Source organism: Thermobia domestica, chromosome 8 (assembly GCF_964235325.1).
Source record: "Thermobia domestica chromosome 8, izTheDome1.hap1.1, whole genome shotgun sequence".
Taxonomy (NCBI): domain Eukaryota; kingdom Metazoa; phylum Arthropoda; class Insecta; order Zygentoma; family Lepismatidae; genus Thermobia; species Thermobia domestica.
In genome coordinates, this window is record NC_137461.1 from 11629991 (window position 1) to 11652438 (window position 22448).

The following is a 22448-nucleotide window of genomic DNA, read 5'->3' on the forward strand; positions in this document are numbered from 1 at the left end:
TGTTCTCCATACGTAAGCACGACCGGTTGTTGAAAAGAAGGCCAAGGTCGATTCATCGGGCTACACTACGTGTTTGCACTGCTCAGTAGACCACGCCTTGTGGTACTTGCACCACTGAATACGCCTCTCCGCATTTACTCCTGTGACGAGGGGCTTGGCGATAGCAGCCTTGCCATGAATTTTCATTTTATGAAGTTACCATTGCACTGTTTTCGATGCAACCGGGATCTGTAGGCCTGAATTGAGTTCATACGTAATTTTCATTGCACTGGCCTTCTTTTTAGCTGCTACAATCCGTTTTAATACCCTCCCGTCCCTATCTGACAGAATTGTCTTTCGACCACTGTTGTGCTTTGCAGACGTCGTTTGTCCATGAATTGTGTATGCCCTCGTGACAATGGACACAGTGCCTTTCGATACACATAATGTCCGCCACTGTTACCACTGAAGCTCCAACGAGACCGGTACCAACGATCATGTCTCTCTGGAAGTCTGTCAGGTCGCATATTTTACTGTACCACTTTCACACCACGACACTCACAGGTGAAATTGTTACTGCTGACGGAAGAGGAAGGTTCACATGACACACTGAGAAAACACGATCGGCAACCGCAACACATGGTGTCCACTGGATGGTCAAACTTACGTGCCTTGTGTGATGTGTTTTTAGATTTTTCTACCCCCTGTATGTTGGCTCTCGAGTTAACATACGACAAAGTAACTTAATTTCACAGACTAAAGTGGAATAATGTTTTTTAAATGAATAGTTTCATGTAAGAGTGACAACATAGAAATATATATACATAAATGCATTTTCAATTTTAATTGCTTTTTTTTTAAAAAAAATATGTAGGTGTTATTTAGTTGCCATAAATATTTATTTCAGCAGCCTTATTTTACATTTTTAAATATTGCATTTAAAATTTTTATAACAACTATTTATTGTTGCAGAAAGATTTGTTAACATATGAGAAACGCCATATGTGGCATTTCGTTTCTCAAGCCAAGGTCTCATTTTTAACAATATGTGAAAAACCAGTTTCTCTAATATTTTCCTTAGCTCTAATTGACTAAAACATCTTAAGAGTGCATAGGACCATTACTTATATGCAAGATGTTATTAATGAAATTTACGATAAAATCATCAAGTTCTGCAGCACTATTTCTAACTAAGTAGGTAACAGACATTTCTTTTTAATAAAGTATAACAAAATACTGTTCGGTAGGAAACCGCAAATATATTATACTCTTCTTCATTTTAAGAGATAAGGAAAAATAGAATACTATAACGAGGAGAAGTTACATTTAAATTTTAGCTGCAGAGTAATATATCTGACCTTTTATTTTAACACTTCTGACAAGAGTAACAACTAAAATACAAGGTAACGGTTTCGACAACTTAACGTTCTCTTTGTCAGACACTAACTCTCGAAGAACTTATGGAATAGTATACAGATAACGCTGTCAAAGTTCTGCATACAAACAGGTGGCACCGAAATGGACCTAAAATGACATTGATTACCATATATATATCAGATGCAATAAATGAATAACTGATTAATATAATTTGAAGTAAACAGAACAGAAACTGGATTGAGTAACATGCAGTATTTTGGGATAAAAAATATAATTTCTATCGTTCTAATAGGTTAAAATGCAACATTTAAGCAACGAACTTCATAGATCCATCTTAAAGTTAAGTGGATTGTAACGTAGTTCTAGGCATATAGCGTTATAGCTTATAATGTGGTTTCTTCTAGTTGTATTTCTTTTCTACCATAGACTAGCTTAATTATATTCTAGATTTCTTCGTTCTATAGCTATTAAATTTTATAGCTATAGCTATTATAGTTTTTAAAAGTGAGGTGTATCAATATTTTATAATGTCCTACTTCGTATAAATATTTGATCCGTGTTTGACATCTGTTTATATTTTCGTGTGCAATAATTATCCTTAATTCCGTAGTTCTTTATGCTAGAATTTTAAAACTTTATATAATCTATAATTTTTCAAGTAAGATATCCCCTGGATACTTATGTTTATTCATTCTATTTTATATTTGTCTATTTTCCGGAGTCGAAGGCACTATTAAAACAACTATTACGTACAATACCTATAATCAGACATGCATTGACTATTTCAATTTATATTTATTATGAATTTAAAATTAGCCTTTTCCTATTTGTTCATTGCAATATCTTTTAGTCCATAAGTTTTAATTTATTTCTCTTCTTTTCAGATCCTTCAGGTGACATTTAACTTCAATTAATTCTTATGAACAGCAATTTTGTTAATTATACTAAAGTACAGACTTCTCTTTTAAAAGTATGAAATAATATTAAATAAAAAACGTTAAAAATATCAGCGCATATCCCAGCATTGTAAAGGCTTTGGCGCATATCGAGTTTATGCACATCAAGAATGTAATGTACATTTGGAAATAAGAATTGACGATTGATATCAATCACGTCTTGCTGCCAAAGGCACTGCAGTACATTCTAAGTGGTAGAATATCCTACTGGCTACCTTTCGAAATCTCAATAACTACAATGCAAATCGGTAAAAGAAAAAAAACTATGCTCATAATTACTATATGTATTAATCCATAGTTCTATTGCAGTTGGAATCACCGTTCAACAAATCTTCAAACAGTTAGACAACATAGAAAAACGAATATAATTTCTTGAATTTTTGGGAGTTGCTGCACACGACGTGATACTTGAAATTTGAATGAATCGATTAGATCTTATTTTCTACATAATTACGCTCTTGAGCTGTTCGAGCGGAATATGTTCTATATTTGAGCATTTTGGGGAGAATGAATTATGTTTGAACAATATTCACAATAGTTTTGAGCATATATATATATATATATATATATATATATATATATATATATATATATATATATATATATATGTGTGTGTGTGTGTGTGTGTGTGTGTGTGTGCTTATCATAAATACTATCTACTATTTGATTGTGGCTGTACTTTCTCCCGGACATGCGAGCGACAGTAATGCAATATCGTAAAGCTTGAGTCATTGCTGGTTGAGCTAAAGAAGTGTAACGTGTCAGTTCTAAGTGTTTAATATGAAATGGGGTGAGCATGGAAATCATGTGGCTGTAAAATAGTTGTACATGGTAGGAAATCACCAGGGGACATTCCCAAAACCCACCACTAGACACACATTAGTAAAAAATGTTTACATCACTATCCGGCGTTCTTTTGATGATACTGAAACTCTGTCTGGACAAGTGGCAAGGAAAACCATGCACAGTACGAACGTTGGAACTTCAGAAAGAAGTGGTTTCACGTGTCTGACGTAATACAGTAATAAATGTGAGTTATAGTTCGTGAGCTAAAGACATCGAAAATGTCTGTCTCCACGTTAAGCATTGATCTGTTACTCCGTGCTTATAAACAACGCAAATGACATCACCTTCCAAATGAACTGAAGCGCCACATTCTCCTGAAAGCAAAGCGCTTACTTAAGCGTTGCGTAGCAAATGGGAACGGTTCAATTCTTTTCACTGAAGAAACGATTTTCAGTGTGTTGGTAACTGTGAATAGCCAAAATATGAGAATATATGCCACATCGTCTAGAGAAGATGATGGAAAAACTGCAAGGATGCAGATTGAACAGCATTATCCCTAAGTTGTGGTGTGTTGTGTGAGCTACGAGGTCACAATGGAGGTCCATTTTCCTGAACGTTTGGTCAATATTTCAGACAAAGCTATCAGGAGATAGTTCTTGAAAGACTAGTCAAGTATTTCAACAACACCTTCTATGGTTAGAGATGAGGCTTCCAAAAGGATTTAGCCCCAACACTTGAGGCATGGACAACCTAGCAGTTAATGGAGACAAAGGTTCCGGACGTCATTTCCACTTCAGATTGCCCTTCTGCTAGTCCCGAGCTAAACACTTTCAACCACAAATTGTGATCCAAACTTCAGGAAATAGCTTGAGTAAAGAGACATCGGAATATTTAATATTTAAATTGGTCTCTTTGGAAGGCAGCTGTAGATTTTCCAGAGATGTATTGCGTAATGCAATTGATGAGTGGCTACAAAGACTTAAATGGTGTGTGCATTCTACGTAGTGGTGACCATATTGAATAATTACTTTGTCCAACATGATGTTTACCTCCCGGAAAATAATAAGTGGTTCTGAATGATTATAGTGCTTAGAAAACAAAAATGATCGAGGCTGAGTGGAAGTTTTAAACATTGTCATAAGGACATTGAGCCTCTCACTACCCTTTTATTTTTTTTTCAAACATATAACAATTTTGCAGTATTGGCAACAACGATAGCAGTAATGTCACTAAACGTACTGTGCAAGGTCACGAGAAACCTTAATTGTAATGGAAATAATACTACTTTATTTGGTGTACGATATTTTGAAAGTCGCTAAATCCGTAGTTTAATAATGGTAATCGAAACAAATCTTGTCTCTAAAATAAATTATCAAATCGTTAGATTAGCGATAAAATCCATAACTGAGAAAACAAATTGTAAACCCTTTGGTTATAAAAATTTAATTTATTTCGTCACTCACGTCGCATATCACTGTGTATTTTTGTTCCTATAGTCGATCGATGATTCAAAGTGAGAAAACCTATGCCCTATCGTCTTCTCCTTCCCCTTGGGAAGGAAAATAGATTCCTGTGTGAGGTGTCAGAAATTAGAATTTTTTACAAGATCTCTTTAACGCCAGGCAGTGTTTCGTCGACATGATCTGTTCGGGCTTATATTGCTTAAGTGTGTTTGAAGCATATTGTTTTAGAAATCGAGTGTTCTCCTGTGTATGAAGTGAGTTATTGGTTCAAAATGAAATGAGTTGATTCACTCAGAACGTGTACTAATCGTCCGGATGGATTTTTTGTGTGTGCTAGATTTACACCCAAACAACAAAGAAAGAAAATACATAACATTAGAAGACTTGCTTATTCTTCGTACTTCAGTTGTCGATTGGTGACCAGGACAAGCCATGCGCTCCTGATCAGTGCTTCATAACTTGTACAACAAATTTTAGTCTGTGGTTATGTGGGAAACCAAAGGCCTTACCGTTTGCTATACCGATGGTGTGGATAATACGAACAAACCACCTTAATGACTGTTACTTCTGCAAGACTAAGCTCGCCGACATGACTAGAAAAAAGCAAACACGTCATCCAGTATCCTTATATTCCTTCGGCCATATGACCTGCACCGCACAGTGACGATTTACCAATACCTGTACCCCCAACACATGGACATTGGAAGAAAATGACTGAAATGAACCGGAGGTTTCACTGGGGCCAGTGCCTCCTACGTCAAGAGATCCAGAATATATACAAGTACATGCTGACAGTGATATACTTTTAATGGAACAGGAGGACTTAAATGATTTAGCACGTGACTTAAATTTGTCAAAAAAGCATATAAAGAGATCGTTAAAGGTATGCATTCGAGATATATGTTATACGGTTACACGTCGATTTCTGTAGTAATGTATCCTTACAATTAACATATTCTATTACAAACATGTTCGTAAGAATGTATAAACAAGCAAATTCTTGTTTATAGAATACAAACAGCTTGATACGTCTTTCTAACTTAGGGAGGGAGTACATTTTGACCACATTAGGGTGAAAATCAGCTAAATATATAACTGTTCTGTACGACCAATATGTATACATTTGCAAATATAAGTAGTCCATATTTTCCCTGTTTCGTTGGTTAAAAATACCAAAAAAATCAAATTTGGCAGGTTTGTGAATTACTTCATTTGCAAGATGTGCTTTTGTTGCAGTCTATAATGATATAGACGAATGCAGGATATAATTTTCCTTCACAAGTCAAGGGTATTTCAGTACTTCATTGTCAAAATTTGACAGGATTACAAGGGAGAGAATTCTTAATTGTTCTATAGAACTTTACCTCTTCAAAGTGCTGTATTATATTTTTCTCTTTAATTGATAAGTAATAATAAGAGTAGTATTTGGAATAGGAATTTAATGGCACATTTATTAATAAATTGTAATATAGGTCATGTAGCTAGAATGCAAGAAAGTAGAAACTGGACTGGAAGATCAATCGGAAAACGACCATTAGGAAGACTTAGGCGCAGATGGGAGGACAATATTAAGATGGATCTCGCAGAGATAGGAATACAATGTAGAAACTGGATCCAATTAGCTAAGGATAGAAGTCAGTGGAGAGCTTTTGTGAACGCTGCATTGAACCTCCGGGTTCCATAGGCCATAAAGTTAGTTATTTAGTTAATATAGTTTATGTAATATATAGTATACTGAAATTGCAACTTTGAAGTATTTTGACGAGAGACGCTTCCTGTCCAAAGAAGTCAGATCAATAATTCCTATAGGGAAAGAAGAATTGAACAACAACAAAAAATCACTCTTGAATACCATGCTTAATATTAGACTAAGCAAGAAGTTTGTAAAGTGCTATAAAAGCATCAATGGACTGTAGGGTTCAGAGACTTGGATATTACAGAAGTTAGAGAATAAAGATTTAGAGAGCTTCGAAATGCGGTGTTCGAAAAAGACGGAGAAGATAAAATGGACAAAGAGAGAGTACCAAACAAAGATGTTTTAAAAATGATAGGAAACAAGAGGACGCTTCTATCCACCATCCTTCGAAGAAAGGCCAATTGCACTGACTGCATCTTGCGAAAAATCCGTCTTTTTCATAACGCCATAGAAGAAAAGATAGACAGAAAGAGAGAAATAGGAAGAATAAGAACACGACTGATCCATGATTTCAGAAATAGAAAAAAATATATTGGAGTTGAAGGAGGAAACTGAAGATCGAGAAACATGGAAGAAACATTTCCAGATTCAAATATAAAATTCAAAATAAACACTCATTAGAACCAGACCCTGCCAAAATCATTATGAATACTCCTCCTCCTACTACTACTCCTACTACTACTGTTGCTACTACTACTACTACTACTACTATTGTTGCTACTACTACTACTACTACTACTACTACTACTACTACTACTACTACTACTACTACTACTAATAATAATAATAATAATAATAATAATAATAATAATAATACAGTTTATGGTAGGTTGAATATTACACCGCCTTAAGAACGACCAGGGACACTTTTGGACAAGATGACACCTTGTCCGTGGTAACATCTCTCAGAATTTTGAAACCTAGTTTGCTAAATATGAAGCTAAGAATCAGTGTTATTAATTTAAATATCTGCCGACATCTTATGTGGTTCATTAAAGCATTTTTATGTTAAATATCATCTGGTCGAACGTACCCTTCTCGATTTTTTGGATAGCTGAATTTCCTGCTCTGAGTCAACAAAATATACCAGTAAAAATAAGTCTTAGTTAATGCATATTTGTTAAACTGTATTTACCTCACTCTGGTTTATTTCGCAATTTTGTTTGCACAAAGAAATATTACATAGCTTAGCTGATGTAAAATATTATTAATGCTCATCCATTATACATACGGCCCACTTAAAATAACAACCAACTTATGTTTATTGAGTGCACAGGATAGTGTTATTTCACTCAGTCTTTATACAGGAATAAAATTTCAAAGTGTGAAATTATCTTAAGAGAAATTTAAACTGTTACATATGTAACCAAGAAAGTTCTGTCGCTTTTTAACCCACCACTTTCAAACATCAATATGGTACTTAAGACGTTCTTGGAGGAAACAAAATAGTCCCCATCACCAACGTCGACATTCTACCAAAGTTCAGAAAGGTATGCATTGTATCGGTGGGCCCTGAAGCAAATAAGATATGAAGTGCATCTTGTACTTCTACTAGGGATTTGAACTGGCGTGCTCTAGGATGATTGCCCAAGAAATGGAACAGGTGATAATCGGACGGTGTAATATCCGGAGAGTATAGCGCGTGCAATAGAGTTTCCCATCTAAGACGTAGAATGGTGTCCCGTGTCATTCTAGTCACAAGAGGCTTAGCATTGTTCTGAACAGGGAAAAACCTTAGCGATTCAGAAGGACTGGTTCCAGAGTATTGAGTTTTTCTTGAACATGGCTCAACTGCTGGCAGTACGCAATTGCATTGATGCTCTGACAAGCCGCTATCAGTTCCCGATGCACGATGCCGAGAGTAGTCCACCAAACGCATAAGTGGACATTTTATGGCGCAGTGCTGGTTTCGGCTGTCTTGGAACCGGTTCATTGGATGCTAACCAATGATGACATTACAATGGAGTTTCGTAGAGGACACATTTCCCATCACATGCCAACACCCTGTCCAGAAATAGCTCCTTCTTTAAACGAGACAGCAAAGAAATAGTGTCTGCTCGAGTTGCCTTCTGGCTCGGAGCCAAATCATGTGAAACTCTTAGACCCAACTTTTAGTGTTTCCCGAGTCGATGGAGGTGCTGACGAATGTTTTTTTTTTCACTCACACTGAACTGTAGTCCTAGTTCCTGACATGTTTGGCCATTACTTGCCTCAATTGCTCCGTTATGATCTTCATTTTGCACATGTGTTGGTCTTCTGATACGTAGTGCGCTTTCGAGTGTAGTCACGACAGTGTTACCAAACGCCTGGCTTATCTTCCACCACGATGCAGCGGAGTTTCACCTTAGGTTGACCTCGTACATCATAAACGTTCTTATGACATTCTGTAGAGATCTCATGTGCGCTCTGTCCTTCGCAAGTTCGCGTTGTAACTGAACTGGCGTAAGCAGATAGCATGATGGATATATTCACACCAATAACTGGTCCTTGTCTTATTTCCATTCGCAGTCAACACAGTGTATGAGGGCCAATTGAAGACAGACCCCCACAAAAAGCGAGAGAACTTATTGCTTAACTTTACAATTCAAGTCTTAAATAGAACAAGATGAAAATATACGGTTAACATCAATCGATTTAATTTTTTTAGGAAAGTATCAGAAATGTATCAGGAAAGAAGGGAAACTAGTATGACAATTATTCGTACCTTTCGTAATGACAACATGTAAATACATATTTACCTGTGATGTCTGAAAACGTACAACATAGATAAAATGTTTTGTTTTAATTGAACTAGTAATTTTAGTCATTCTAGTATATTTTATTTGAAGAAGTGAAAATAAAGTGATTAAACTAAATTAAAACTAAACTTAACAATTTATAACAGAAGTACACATAAGTATAGGTCACTTCACAATAGGAGGTAAAACAGGAAATTGAAATGATTTTAGTTTTAATCATAACGAAATAATAGACCGATCATCCAATTTATCAAGACTTTTTTGCATTAACTGAAATTACGTTTTGGTCAAAATATTCCTAACAAATGAATTCAACGGTCTCCAACGTCTTTTCCCGTTCATCCCTCCAGAAGTTCAATATTCATGAAATAGTATTCAACCTAAAGCTACATCCGTAGCTTCAGTAATTGGTTATGATATTAGAACTAATGTTATATCACATTTTAAACTTTAGTGTATCCAACAATGCGACAATACGACGTCAATGAACGAAACTGTCAAATGATACAAAAATATGGAGATAGCAGAGCCGCAACAAATATTATTAAAAAATGTACATTACAAAGTTAATTTGGCGCGAGCTGGTGTCGATTATGATTAACAAATGACCCACTGGAAACCACGACAATATGGCCAGCTGATTTACAGAAGCACTGGGTTGCGTGACGGTTGCTTGGTGACAATGCGGATCATAAGTATATTCGGGCTTAACGGTCCGTTATTTTAAATAAGGTAAAGAATGAATAATCTGACCGTATCACACGTTGCACATCATGAGCGGTCCATGCACCATCTTGGCACGCTCTTGTCGCCGTGTTAAAGTTTTATAGCTTTGCATGAGCGCTTTCTCTCTTAAAACACGAGTCCGGATATCTATTCATGAAAATCGAGCTTGACTAAGATTATCAACTCACACTATAAGATGTGACGTGTGAATTCATCTACCATTTGTACCACAGTTGCACTTGGAGCTCAGAGTCAATCCACTTTAATGCTGGTCAGGATCTGTCACTAAGTGTTTTTTTCGGATCACTAATCCTCTTCATTTTGATGGTTTCACAGAGAGTTTTGTAGACCATCATCACCTTGGAGACTCCTGGAATACATCCAACTCAGTTTTAACTTTCGTCGTGATCGTACCAAATAACTGACAGTAAAGCAATGGTTCTTTTCGAAAATCAATAAAGCCGCTCATTTTACATTATGGTCGTTTGCTCAGTTCACTGTACATTGATCATTTTTTACCCCTCAATTCACTGTACATTGCTCTTTTATTACTGCTCACGTAGTATTTAATATCCCTAACACATCGTCAGCACCAACCAATGCTATGGTCGCAAGTACTAGTTATGCAATGAACCATTTCATGCGTTCCTACTCCTGGTATTTGTATTAAATGTTGTTAACCTCATCACAAATGTAGTCCATTTCAGATATCGTTGAGAAATTTAAGCAAACCATATGGATTTTGTAAAAAAAAGAAAAAAATGTGATTTCATGTATAACTTGTGATTTAATACTCAAATGTCATATTAGAAGCCTAAACAGTAACCAAAACTTCGATATTCGTTAGCTTCTAAGCTAGTATTTACTGTAATAATTCATTAAAAATTACTTTGCATCTGTTTTGTGTTTAGTTGTAACGTAAGTTAAAGAAAAGAAAAGTAACGTACTTTCTTTTGTTTCAGGTTATCTTTTACAGAATTATTCATTTGAAAAGAGTGATGACACAATTTCTCTTGACACGATTGTAAGTAAATAAGTAAGCACCTAAAAAGAGTTCATTGGAGGCATTTATAACATACAAATATTAAATAATAACATAAGTACTTACTAAAGTGAAAGGACACATGACCCGTCAAAACTATAAACACAACACACGTTGTGAAAAGAACATGCCCCGATAAGAATACACATGCGAATAACAAAATACTACAACACGTGCTAGCAAGACAAACACTGCTTGAGTCGTACTGAAGGTCAAGTACAATAGGCAGTTGCACAGAATGTAAACACTATTCGTCACGGCAGTTCTTAGTCAGAGGTAGAACGGAGCTCTCTTGTTATCCTTCAGTCTATCCCGGGAACATCTTCAGAAATAAGCTATGTTCTTGTTTCTTTTGAGAAGCAAGAGTCAATTTCCTTCCATTTTGCTCATACCTAGTATCAGATGTAATTGCCAGTGATGTTAGTTCTCTTTGAGAGATGACTAAAGCGTCGTTATTCTCACCAGGAAAACCATTCAATACAATACAAACTTCGTGGGATTTGGGATGATTTGAAGCAATAGGTAGAACTTCCATTGCTGTATTATCCTGGGAAAGTAGAGGGCCTGGGTGTGAGTCGGGAACACCTGGAACTTTTGATGAATCGTTGCGTGACTTAATCGTGGATTGTAACGTCGGAAAAACAGGAAATACATTTGTATCAGATATTACAAGTACTCGAGAGAATCCTGAGTTGGAGTCCAAGGTGGCCGTTGAGTGGCCCGTCTGGATCCACGAACGTTCTGCTTTTCCAATTTCGGTCATACGAAGGGGAGTCTATTCAGCGACATTGGTATTAGATTTTCCTTTCTTTAGGTCGGGATATGTATCTGGCTGGGATTTGGATAAGAACTTCGAAATCTCCGTTCAAATAACTGAAAGTGGATTTCGTTTTTGTATTCCATATCTATATCACTGAATAAACTTCTTAACACTGAAAACTCAAGGTTACTAAAGGTTATAAACCTTAGGGACTCCAACTCAGAACCCAAAAACCCAAAAACTAAAGGTTATAATCCTTAGAAATTAACCACAAGGCACGTCGAATATAAGAATAGCTGTAGCATCACTCAGTCAGACCACACGAAACAGCGATGTGACCTGCACGAAAGCGCGAGAAGAACTATGAACTACCGCGGCACTTCATCTCCAACCCAACCTAATACCTAGTTAAATCGTTTCGTGGAAAAATATAAACAAGATACTAATGTTTGCGTGAGTGTCTTAATGACTTACTCGAGATTTCTTTAAATCTGGAACAAGTTATATAGATTTTTCTCAATGTGGAAAATATCACGAAACGTTCTTCAATTTGAGGCTACATCGTCGGTTTCAGAGATGTTCTCAATTAACATTACATTTCTTCTTTGCCATAGCTTCTAATTTCCAAAGAAGAAAAGACGACAAAAATTATTTTCACATTCTTTGAATTGCATCAACACGTGTAGAAATTGACAGTTCTATGTTTACGTTCCATAACTACTAGCTTATATTCTTATATTGATATGAGGAATGTGTAGCAAATTGAGCCGGAGGCACTAGCCAAGTCCTCTCCGGTGTTCGGTTTCTGATCAAGGGAGCAATCACTAGGGTTTCGAGTTCCTCTGTAGAGCAAGGTCGGAATTTAAACTCTTCTTGGTAATTCTGTGTTCGTGTCCCTTTAGTGTTTTGAAAACATCGAAGGGACTTGAAGTGCCAGTGGCGAACAATACTCCTTTAGGGACGTTTAGTTTTTAAAAAAAATGTGAAAGCATTAAACTCATTGGAGCTTCCTGCGTTCAAATTCCGTTGTGGAATTATTAATTTTTCTGTATGGGAAGGTAATGTTTATATAATTGGTATTGTAATTATGTTATTCAATTATTATTATTATTATTATTTTTACCATAGAAGGAAAGAAAACATAACATAGTTGAAGGTACTCATAGGAACAGGAAAGATATACAGTCGGTCAGATGTTTCTTAGGTTTACACATGAACGCAATAATATTATTACTTTATGGATTTACAGATAGAATTATAATTTTATGACAAGAAATGGAACATAAATATTTGATAGGTGATAAGAGTAATGTATTTTGTTTCTCCCTTCTTCTAGGTAGAAAGGTGAGGTGACATTTTAAATAGGATCATTCTTATGTCTACAGTTGTAAGTTCGATCACTATTTCCAATGTGCGCACAGCTAGGAACAATTCCTTGGAACTCATTTTTGGCTCTTACTACAGCAGTAAGGACGTGTTTATTTGTTATGTATTCATCAATTCTTGTCCAAACACGTTCCGTTCCCAGACAGTTACGAATCTAGGTTTATATGGATGACGTATTTTTGTGTTGTTGGCAATTCAGGTGGGAAGGAAGTCGTTTCAACACTTAGACCCAGAGAAATTAAATATTTTTCATTGTAGTATATATCAGAAGTCTCAATATTGCAAAAAAAATTCTTTAAATGCCACAGCCGGAATCAAACACTCGACCACAACATTATCAAACTACCGCTTAAGCCACTAACCTAAGACATCAGTGGTCTGCGAGAAGAAATAACCGGATGCGTAGTAAATCCAGTATACACACTTCTACGATTCTAGTGTAATAGGATGAAACTCTCTGATTTCAATCATGATAAAATAGTAAAGTATTATGCAGAAAGAGTAGTCGAGAGAATTTAACTTTAAATTGACTACTCATATGTACTGAGGCGCTGCCGTATGTTCTCGCCTCGGGCCCTGATTTTTCACGGTACAGAATTGGAGAAATACTCATATTGATTGAAATCTACTGTTTCAAGGCATTGTATTTTTTTAAAGTTAATTAATATAACGAAATTTCCTCTGTACCTTGTCTCCTATTTTTACGCGTTTTACACACTTTTAGTGTTTTTTCCAGTAACTCTTCAAAAACAGGGAAAATTACAGAAACATTGAACATTGTAAAAATGAAAAACACTATTCACGAGTTCTTCCCTTGTGTGAAGTAAAATAATGAAAAAATATGATGAACATGTAATTTTTGGTCTTCCATCTTCTGCGTTGTCAAATCTAGAGTTGGAGTGGGTCACGGGGTGAAATGGACGAGTTTTCTGAGCAGGACAGTGGGTCGTGGGCCAACAGAATATGATTCTTTGCGACCCATTACCCACCATGACGCACTAACACTTACAATCCACCGTGACCCACCACCCACTATAACCCATTCTGATTCACCGACCCTCCCTGCACTCTGCATTGTAAACAGCACTTTCTGAACAGCATATTTTTCATCCTCTACCCTAGCTATAGAAACTAAAAACACGTTTCAGATTGGTTGCAGCTTGCAATTGTACATACCTACTGGTGTATGTATTGTGTATTACAGTAGTTATACAAGACAATTTTAACTTTCTTGGAATTGAAGAAAAAGAAAATTGAACAAGTAGTTGAGATTAAATTTATATCATGGCAGTCAAGGTGGAACAAAACGAACCCTGCGGAACTTCTAAACGGCATCTTCTCCTCCTCCTATTACTACTTTTCTTACTACTACTACTAGATATACTGTGGATTAGCATAAGAAAACTGCACACGAAACGTAATCACTTTTTTGATTATTATTTTCATCTTTTTTAATGGAAAAAGTGATTTGAAAATTTAAAAAAGTAAAAATGGTTTTCTTGGCCCGGGTTTGAATCCAAAGCAAAAGCAGCTATAATTTCTAGCCCATTGTGCTAGCAAGCTCGGCCACGAACACCGTCAGTAGCGGGCACTTTATTTTTGCTATATTTATTCTACTTGGCGAGAAACGGATATCTCCAACTAACATGAAACGCGTGTTTAGTTCTTATGAGTAAAGTCCAGCGCACTAGTGCTATTCAGCCGGTTAGCACCGGTGCCCTAGAACCGGTTGTTAAATTATTTTGAGTTCGCAGAACCGTTTGTTATACCCAATAATAAACACACACACACACGTATGAGTTATCAGGAATGATGCTCAAATATCAAGAATGAGAACTGGGGTCATAGGAGCGAAATGGAGAAGATTATTTATATTTGAAATACCATTATTTGTATATTAAAAACATCAACAATTGTCAGTCCATAGCTGGATTAAGGTCTTTAGAATACTTTTTGATAAAAATCTATCTTGGACAACTGGCTTATTAATCACACCATCTTGTATTAGGTTACTTTGTACGTCGGTACTAATCAGTTGTGGTATCCAGTTAAAGGTTATTTTTTGTACTTTGCATGCCTTTTTTCCTAAGACTGTTATACCTATTTATCTAGCTATTCATCCATCTACTCGCTCTCTCTATCTCTCCATATATATATATATATATATATATATATATATATATATATATATATATATATATTGGATATTGATGTTTGCGATTGTAATAATAGCAATAGGACGTATAATACTACATGGCTTTTGAGACACACAGCCTGAGAGATTTAGAGGAGCTAGCTACTGGAAAGACTACACTTTCGAATAACTATAATATATAAATTATTACATAAAAATTAATGTAACTATGTGTACCTAACCATTACAGCCAAAGCGCAGTGAAATCAAATTACTTTTTGTATATGGTTAGTTCATAATCCAAACTGGGATGTTATCATATTATTTTCATTATAGTAATATTGTAAAGGATAGTGGGGATCCGAATTTTTTGCGAAAAGAATTGAATATCTCAGAAACCGTTAAGCTTACGGAGCTGAAATTCAGTATATTAACTCTTTATTGGAAACGAAGAGAACAGACTTTCTAAACATCTCCTCCATGAGGTTACAGGTGGCAATTTCTATATATGGTAAATTGATAGTGGGTAAATTTATAAAAATAATCGAAACCGATCGATATCAGTTGAAAAACAAGTTGAGAAACAAAAAATACAGTACTTCGAATCGCATATCCATATTCGCTTACGATTTGCTTTCTACTATAAAAATTGCTGAAGCTTGTTTAACATATGGAGCGATTAGAGGCAGGGCAATCAACCCATAAAGTTGTCACAAAAATAGATATAAAAGTAGTAGTGTAAGCTTATGTACGTTGGTCTACTTACCTTGATTTGGACTTTTAAATTTCACCCCTTTTCCAATTAAAATTATCAATAATGAAACAACAAAATAATTAAACCATGATAATTTTATTGAAATTCATTTAAATTTTGAACCTGACAAACACTGTACCATCTTATGTCGTAAAAGTCAGATCCACCGTTATTTTAACAGAAGGGTGCTTGAGCGATTGACAATAGAAATTCAAACTCTGATAGGTTAGATTTTCACAAACTGATCTTAATATAAGTGTAAACTCTTTAGTCGGTAGAGACAAGGCCGTGGATTATGTGTCAGAGTTGATGACGATGTGAATTGGTGGGTCAGTGGTTCATGGTGGTTGGTGGGTCAGGGTGGTCACGGTGAGTTGTAGGCTATGGTGGGTCCTGCGTTAGAGTGGGTGGGTTATGGGTAAGTGGGTCGTGTGTGAAGTTCTCATTGACCCATTCCATCTCTGGTCAAATCTGTAAAACCAAACGAAACAAAGAGCAATACTAATACACAAAACGATCTACATCTTGCGTGATCAAGAACTATTTCATGATCCGAATAACTCAAGTATATCACCAAATTATCATTTGTCATATTTTACCGAAATACAACATGACTTTTCCGAAAACCTGGTACTTTAAATGTTGTTAATAGTGAAAGTTCATTGATGTCATCTCATATTCACTTTCTTTGTTATGATCATCTAAATCTTTAGCGTACTTTCCGTAGATATAGAAAGATGAAATGTAGTGTCCAAGATTGGTGTAGCATGTAGTAAACAAATAAAAAGCAACAGGATGATATTTCCCTCCCCCAAACCACCGACAATGGAGTGTGTTGATTACCTCGACTTTGCATTAATAATAATAATAAAAATAATAATAAAGGAATAAAAGACTTACAATATAAATTTCGTAAACAATACCTTCCAATAAAGAAAAAATAAGTGCCATGAACACGACTCGCTGTAACAGCAGTTCTCTACTTTCATATTTTGCCATCATTTCCTCATACACAGATTAGATAATAAACTAGTGGTTCTTTTAGATAAACATAACGCACACCATTTCTACCCTCTTTTCTTTTTTTGGAAACTGGAAGATAAAGAGGAATTTTACTGTAAATCGGGACCATTGCTGAAAACTATTACGTATCCCCGACGTGAAGAACGTTTCGTGATATGTTACTGATTTAGGAATGTCTATATAACTTTTTTTTTGCTTTAAAGAAGGCAATCTCGTTTAATTCATTGTGACAATCATAAGGGCGTGTCATTATACGAACATTAATATTTTGTATGGTCTTACATGTAACGATTTTAACTAGCTAATACTTTAGGTTAAAGTTGAAGTACCAAGGTAGGTAAGTGGTTAGCGTATTGAACTTCTATTTAGCGGAACCGGGTTCGAATCCCCGCCAGGTTGAAACCTTCTCAATTGTTTCAATTTCAATACGTACACAGTGTGACGAGCAAGATCTTCTCTCCTGGAGAAAGAAAATGCTGTTGGAATGAAGAGAATTGGAGAAGGTCTCTTAATGAAGGCAATCATTTACAAACTTATTTCCTGCAGTTGTTTCAGATTTCATGTTTTCAGCTACTTCAAGGCATTTATTGGTTCATGCGTTGTAAGTATGTTTATTTCTGTAAGCATACAGTATATAAAGAAAAAATATATTACATACACATTAATATTGTGATTAATATTTGGTTTTCTTTGAAAAATACGACCCCAACCATAGTGATTCATCTTAGAATGGAGAACTGTTTTCTTAGTCACCTACATGACAATTTTAGCTCAATAAACAACTGTCTCAGAGCTACCAATTCCTGGAAGTGCCCAGAAAGTTACGTGTAAGTTGATTGCATCTGTCTAGGCTTTCTCAGAACTCTAAATGCCCTGCAATCCAAGTAATGGAATTAGAGCACTTAGGGGGGGGGGAAATACTTTTTTGGTTTAGTGCACATTAGCCTGAAATGATCTATAATTAATTAAGTAAAACTTTTATTATTTTGGTCCAGAATTTTCGTTCAGGTAGCGGTAGATACGATCTTGTTTCGTTACACCCGAAAGACATGTTTCACTACTCTTCATTACCACTTATGCTATTTACTTTTACTAAATACAATTTAATAGTCACTGCTTTTCACCAAATAATGGTACTGTTCTGCCTCGTTCTACCAACCATTTTATAACCTTCATTCACATTGACAAAAAGGTTGCTTTTATCGTTAATCATAGATCTCTCTTAAGTATTGTTATCTCTTCTATTGCTTTCATGGTGATAAATGAGTTACTATCTCTTAGGTAATAGATTTCATTTTCATTTCGAACTGAGAACTTTTCTTTTTTACTTGAGATATATTCACAATATTCGTAAGTCGACTGACTGTATCTTTTCAGTTGTCTTGTAGCGTCTCTTTCAACCAAGAGACCCTCGATTTTAAAGTAACGCAACCAACTGACACAAAAGGTAAAATTAGCAGTGAGCTGCCCTATTGGAATGGACTGCGAGAAGATATTATTTTTTCACCATCTAAAGAGCTGAGGGTGAGTTTTATTCCCAGTGCTGACACACACAGAAACACGTTTGTATATACGATTGCAAAGAGATAATTCATTGCAGTTTACCATACGAGGCTTATTTAAGAAATTTAAATGTTTGCTCTTGTTTCTGTTGGGATTGCCAATAATGTCATAACCGCAGTATATCATAAGACGTAAGTCGATTAGTATACCAAGAATTTGTAGTATTAAATTTGGAGTTGTACTTAAAACTGTTTAAATTTTATTGAAAGTTGAGAGATGTCCAACTATGTTATATTACCCTGTAAATTATTATTACTTGGTGATTGTCCCAATCGTGTTACGGTAACAAGTCGGCGTAAATGGCGTTTTAGTCCCATGCTATATTTCCCAAGTTTACTCATAGTTTTTATTGGTAAGAAAGAGTTTTTAAATTATCCTTTTTTCCTTACATTGGATGTTTTACTATCTTACTAGCCTTTGGAAAAGCATCGGTTTATGCCCGTTAAACATATTACCGGAGTTACATTACATGTCGGGGACCCAAAAAATTAAAGCAAAGGACTTCCATAAATTTTACCTGTACCAACAGCTCCTTTCCGGCTCACCGGTTCCAGAAGTCGAGAAGATTTACGCATTTATATTTCTTTGCACAAAATAATGTTATTGTGTTGCGTATTGACAGACAAACTTACTTTAAGACATTTTATTAAATATATTTTCAAAAAAAAAAAAAAGTAAATCAAAACTAGCGAATATAAACTATTTGTCGCATATTAGAAGTTTTTATATCACATTTAAAAGCATCACATTTAAAACTTACTTGCTGTTGATTTCCTTAAATATTATAATTAGTATAGACGAAATATTATTTACGTTTGCCTGAAAATGTACTACTACCTTCTGAGAGCCAGTTAATTTCACTGCGGAATACATATAAAGTAATATTAAGCGATCCTACATTAGAAAGACATATTCATGCTCATTCTAAACATATATACATAGTATTACATCTTGAAACAGAGTATACCTAACGGCATTAATTACGTGCCGTAAACTAGAAAGTATCTACCGCCCTCGTGTGATTTCTATAGCATTTCCATACCGTCAAAGCTGTCATGAAAGTAGGAATTCAACAGGCGTGTGCAATTTCAAAACGTTATAACTCGATGAAAGAACAATCAAGAGCTTCTTTTACTCATTATCAAAGAGAAAAATCAAGTAGCTGTTATATTTAAATGTTAGTTCTTATATTGGCTTTATAGATTTGGAGAGGATCACTCTCCAAGGATAGATCCAAACAAGGATAATTTGCAACCTGAACCAGTTACCGAGCCATTCTCGCAAAACATATAATAATAAATTTAAACATTAATTTAAATACTAAAGTGATAATTCGAACTTTGTAATTTTGGACGTTTTACTCTGTCCTGACATAATTCCTTCTGTTTAATCAAAAAAGAAAATAAAATTTAGTTCAATTTTGAAACTGTATATTTTTTGTATAATTGATTTTTTTTCATTTATTCGAATTGAATAATCCAAGCTGTTATAAGTTGTATAGATGAAATTATTTCTTGGTATGCTTGTTTGTTTATCCCTCTTTTGTGATTTTCTAATTCAATCGTAGTACCTATGTCATTATTTTTGCAATCTTTAAGTACATTCTCTCAGCTAATAAACAACACTTCTTATTGCAGTTCTCCTCTATGCTGCTTTCCAGCAACGATGGCTATTGTCAATGTGGTCCTTAAAGCCACGAGTCAAATTATGATTGAGTCTAGTGACGAACTCTTTGATTACCGTGAGTTCGATATCGATGATGTAAGTTTATCTAGTATTTTTTAACCATTATAAGTTGTAAATTCAGTAGGACCAGTTAACATCTTACCAAATTTTTAAAGTGAAATTTAAATATTTATGTATAAACATTCATGCACTCTACAAATTAATAATACAAGTAGTTTCTGATGATCAAGTAGTATGAGTATTATCTGTAATTTTAGGATTTCTTCATAGAATACAATTATATACATTTTTAATTTTTAGAATAATATTCTAATGAACATTTAGTTGTTTTTATGTACTTTATTTATTAAAATAAATCGATTTATTATTTAAGATTACTTGCGATTAAATAGTGGTTACTTTTTACTAATTATTTCATTACAAAGTCTCGCTTATAGCATCGCTCGTTATCTATTTATCAAATTTCCATGTTAACTTAGTATAATATGATAGCAACGCAATTTTCGACTTCCAATATAAAAAAGAAAGAAGTAATGCATGTGACTTTCAGTATTTATAGTTGCTGCGATAAAAAATACATTACTGTAACTATTTGTTTTAAAAGTGTTATTATATTGTATTAAGCGCGTATAATAACAATAATAATACATTATATCTACAGTATACATATTATAGGATGATATACTCCATTATTCATTCCTAATAGTCTATGCTATCGAATATATTGTAGAATTAAAAGAGAATCTTATGAATACTATGTAATGTCTTAAGAAATTATTTCTTCCGTAGCAAGGGCTGTCTAAACCTGTAAGGTTCACACTCGTGTGGCAAGTTATGAAGGTATTGTGACACTTTTACATCATACACAGAGACTCAAATATATATATATATATATATATATATATATATATATATATATTGTAACACTCCCCTGCGCGTCACAGCAGTTCAGACCCGAATTTTGAAGGTTAATTCTAAGAAAAAAGAAAAAACTGAAAGATCAAACCATGATGACTATACAAAACATGCATTTTTTTTAACATTTACATTTTTATGTGTTAAATATGATAAATTGTCATTTGGAAGGATTATATTACACTGAGTAAACCAATTGTAACATTTACCCTGATGCTGGAAATGTTGTTAAATATATAAAAATGTCTGACTTTGTAACCAAAAAAAGGGAGCCAGATGTTAGTTTGCAGCACTGTTTGCGCCTTGTAGCATGTGCCTCCTTGGTTGAACAGTTAGTTCAACGGAGGAAGCCACCGAGATAGTAGAATGGTCAACAGAAATTGGAATGAGTGAGTTCGTATGCATGTGTCGTAACCGCGTCTATAAAAAAAAAAAAAAAAAAGGAAGAAGAAGTCGCGGTTGGCTCATATTAATAGTCTGTAACACCTATTCTTTTGGTTTATGTATAACATTCGGTTTATTAATTTCAAGGAATTTTGAGGTTTCACTCGACCTTTTGTTAGTAGGACAATTGGGCTATAGTTGTCATTAAGACGTAGATTGAGAGTTTGGGTTGGAAAAGGTAAGAAAATTGTATTTGCTTGTAGTAGCATATTTTCTTTTCATTTTCAGTAGTAAAAGCATTATTGGCTTCATACTTTGATGATTATTAACAATATTTGATTGATTTTGGGTCAACTTGAAAGACTTTGACTTTGTTTCACCGTTCAGTTTGACAACTTGTGCTGTCAATTCAAAGTTGAATTGAAGGCCCAATTCTGATTAAATTAGATTGCTTGTAGATTATATTAATTGTTATTCGTATATTTTGTTATTTTTTATTGCGATTAAATTGAGTTTATCTCAACTCGGACACGTTTGGTGCTGTAGTTAACCAGTGGCTCATCTGCGGTTATATTCCATTAGAAATTAGTATAAAAATAGCTAAAAGTGATTGGCAAGTTGAAAATTAATGTATCTTAATGTACTAAACTGAGAAATTATTACCGATAACTGAGAGTTTACTATTTGGGATTTTTACTAGAGGTATAAAAATTAAAGTGTTTTGAAGTTTCTAAGCGTTTAAACTGTTTGTTGTCCATGGTTCGGAATCAAAATAAATATGTATATCAATGTTGATCATAATCTGAGATGTTGAACTTTTTATTACTTTTGGGCTTGCACAGTCACGGGTAAAGGCGTTGACTTCGCGGGATTGCATACCTCCTAATTACAATATACATATATATACAGGGTGTTTAATAAGTAATGGTCATAAATTAAACCGTTGATAGTACACGCCAAAACTGACAAAAAAGTCTTAGTAAACATGTGTCCGCAAACGCTTCGAAACGGAGATAGGGGCTATCGAAAGTGTGTGAAAATGAAATTTAGAGTCGAATATCTCAAAAAGTATGAGTCGGA

General features: G+C 34.7%; 1 protein-coding gene across 1 annotated transcript in view; it reads left to right on the forward strand.

Moving 5' to 3' along the window:
* Window positions 1-20205, forward strand: part of LOC145691550 (uncharacterized) — a 41653-nt gene extending 21448 nt beyond the window's left edge. The window contains exons 3-4 of the mRNA XM_081766957.1: window positions 10684-10745; window positions 20021-20205. Coding sequence (XP_081623083.1) covers window positions 10684-10745; window positions 20021-20074 — 116 coding nt within the window. The 3' untranslated portion in view covers window positions 20075-20205. The remainder of the gene's footprint in view (window positions 1-10683; window positions 10746-20020) is intronic.
* Window positions 20206-22448: the final 2243 nt, after the last annotated feature.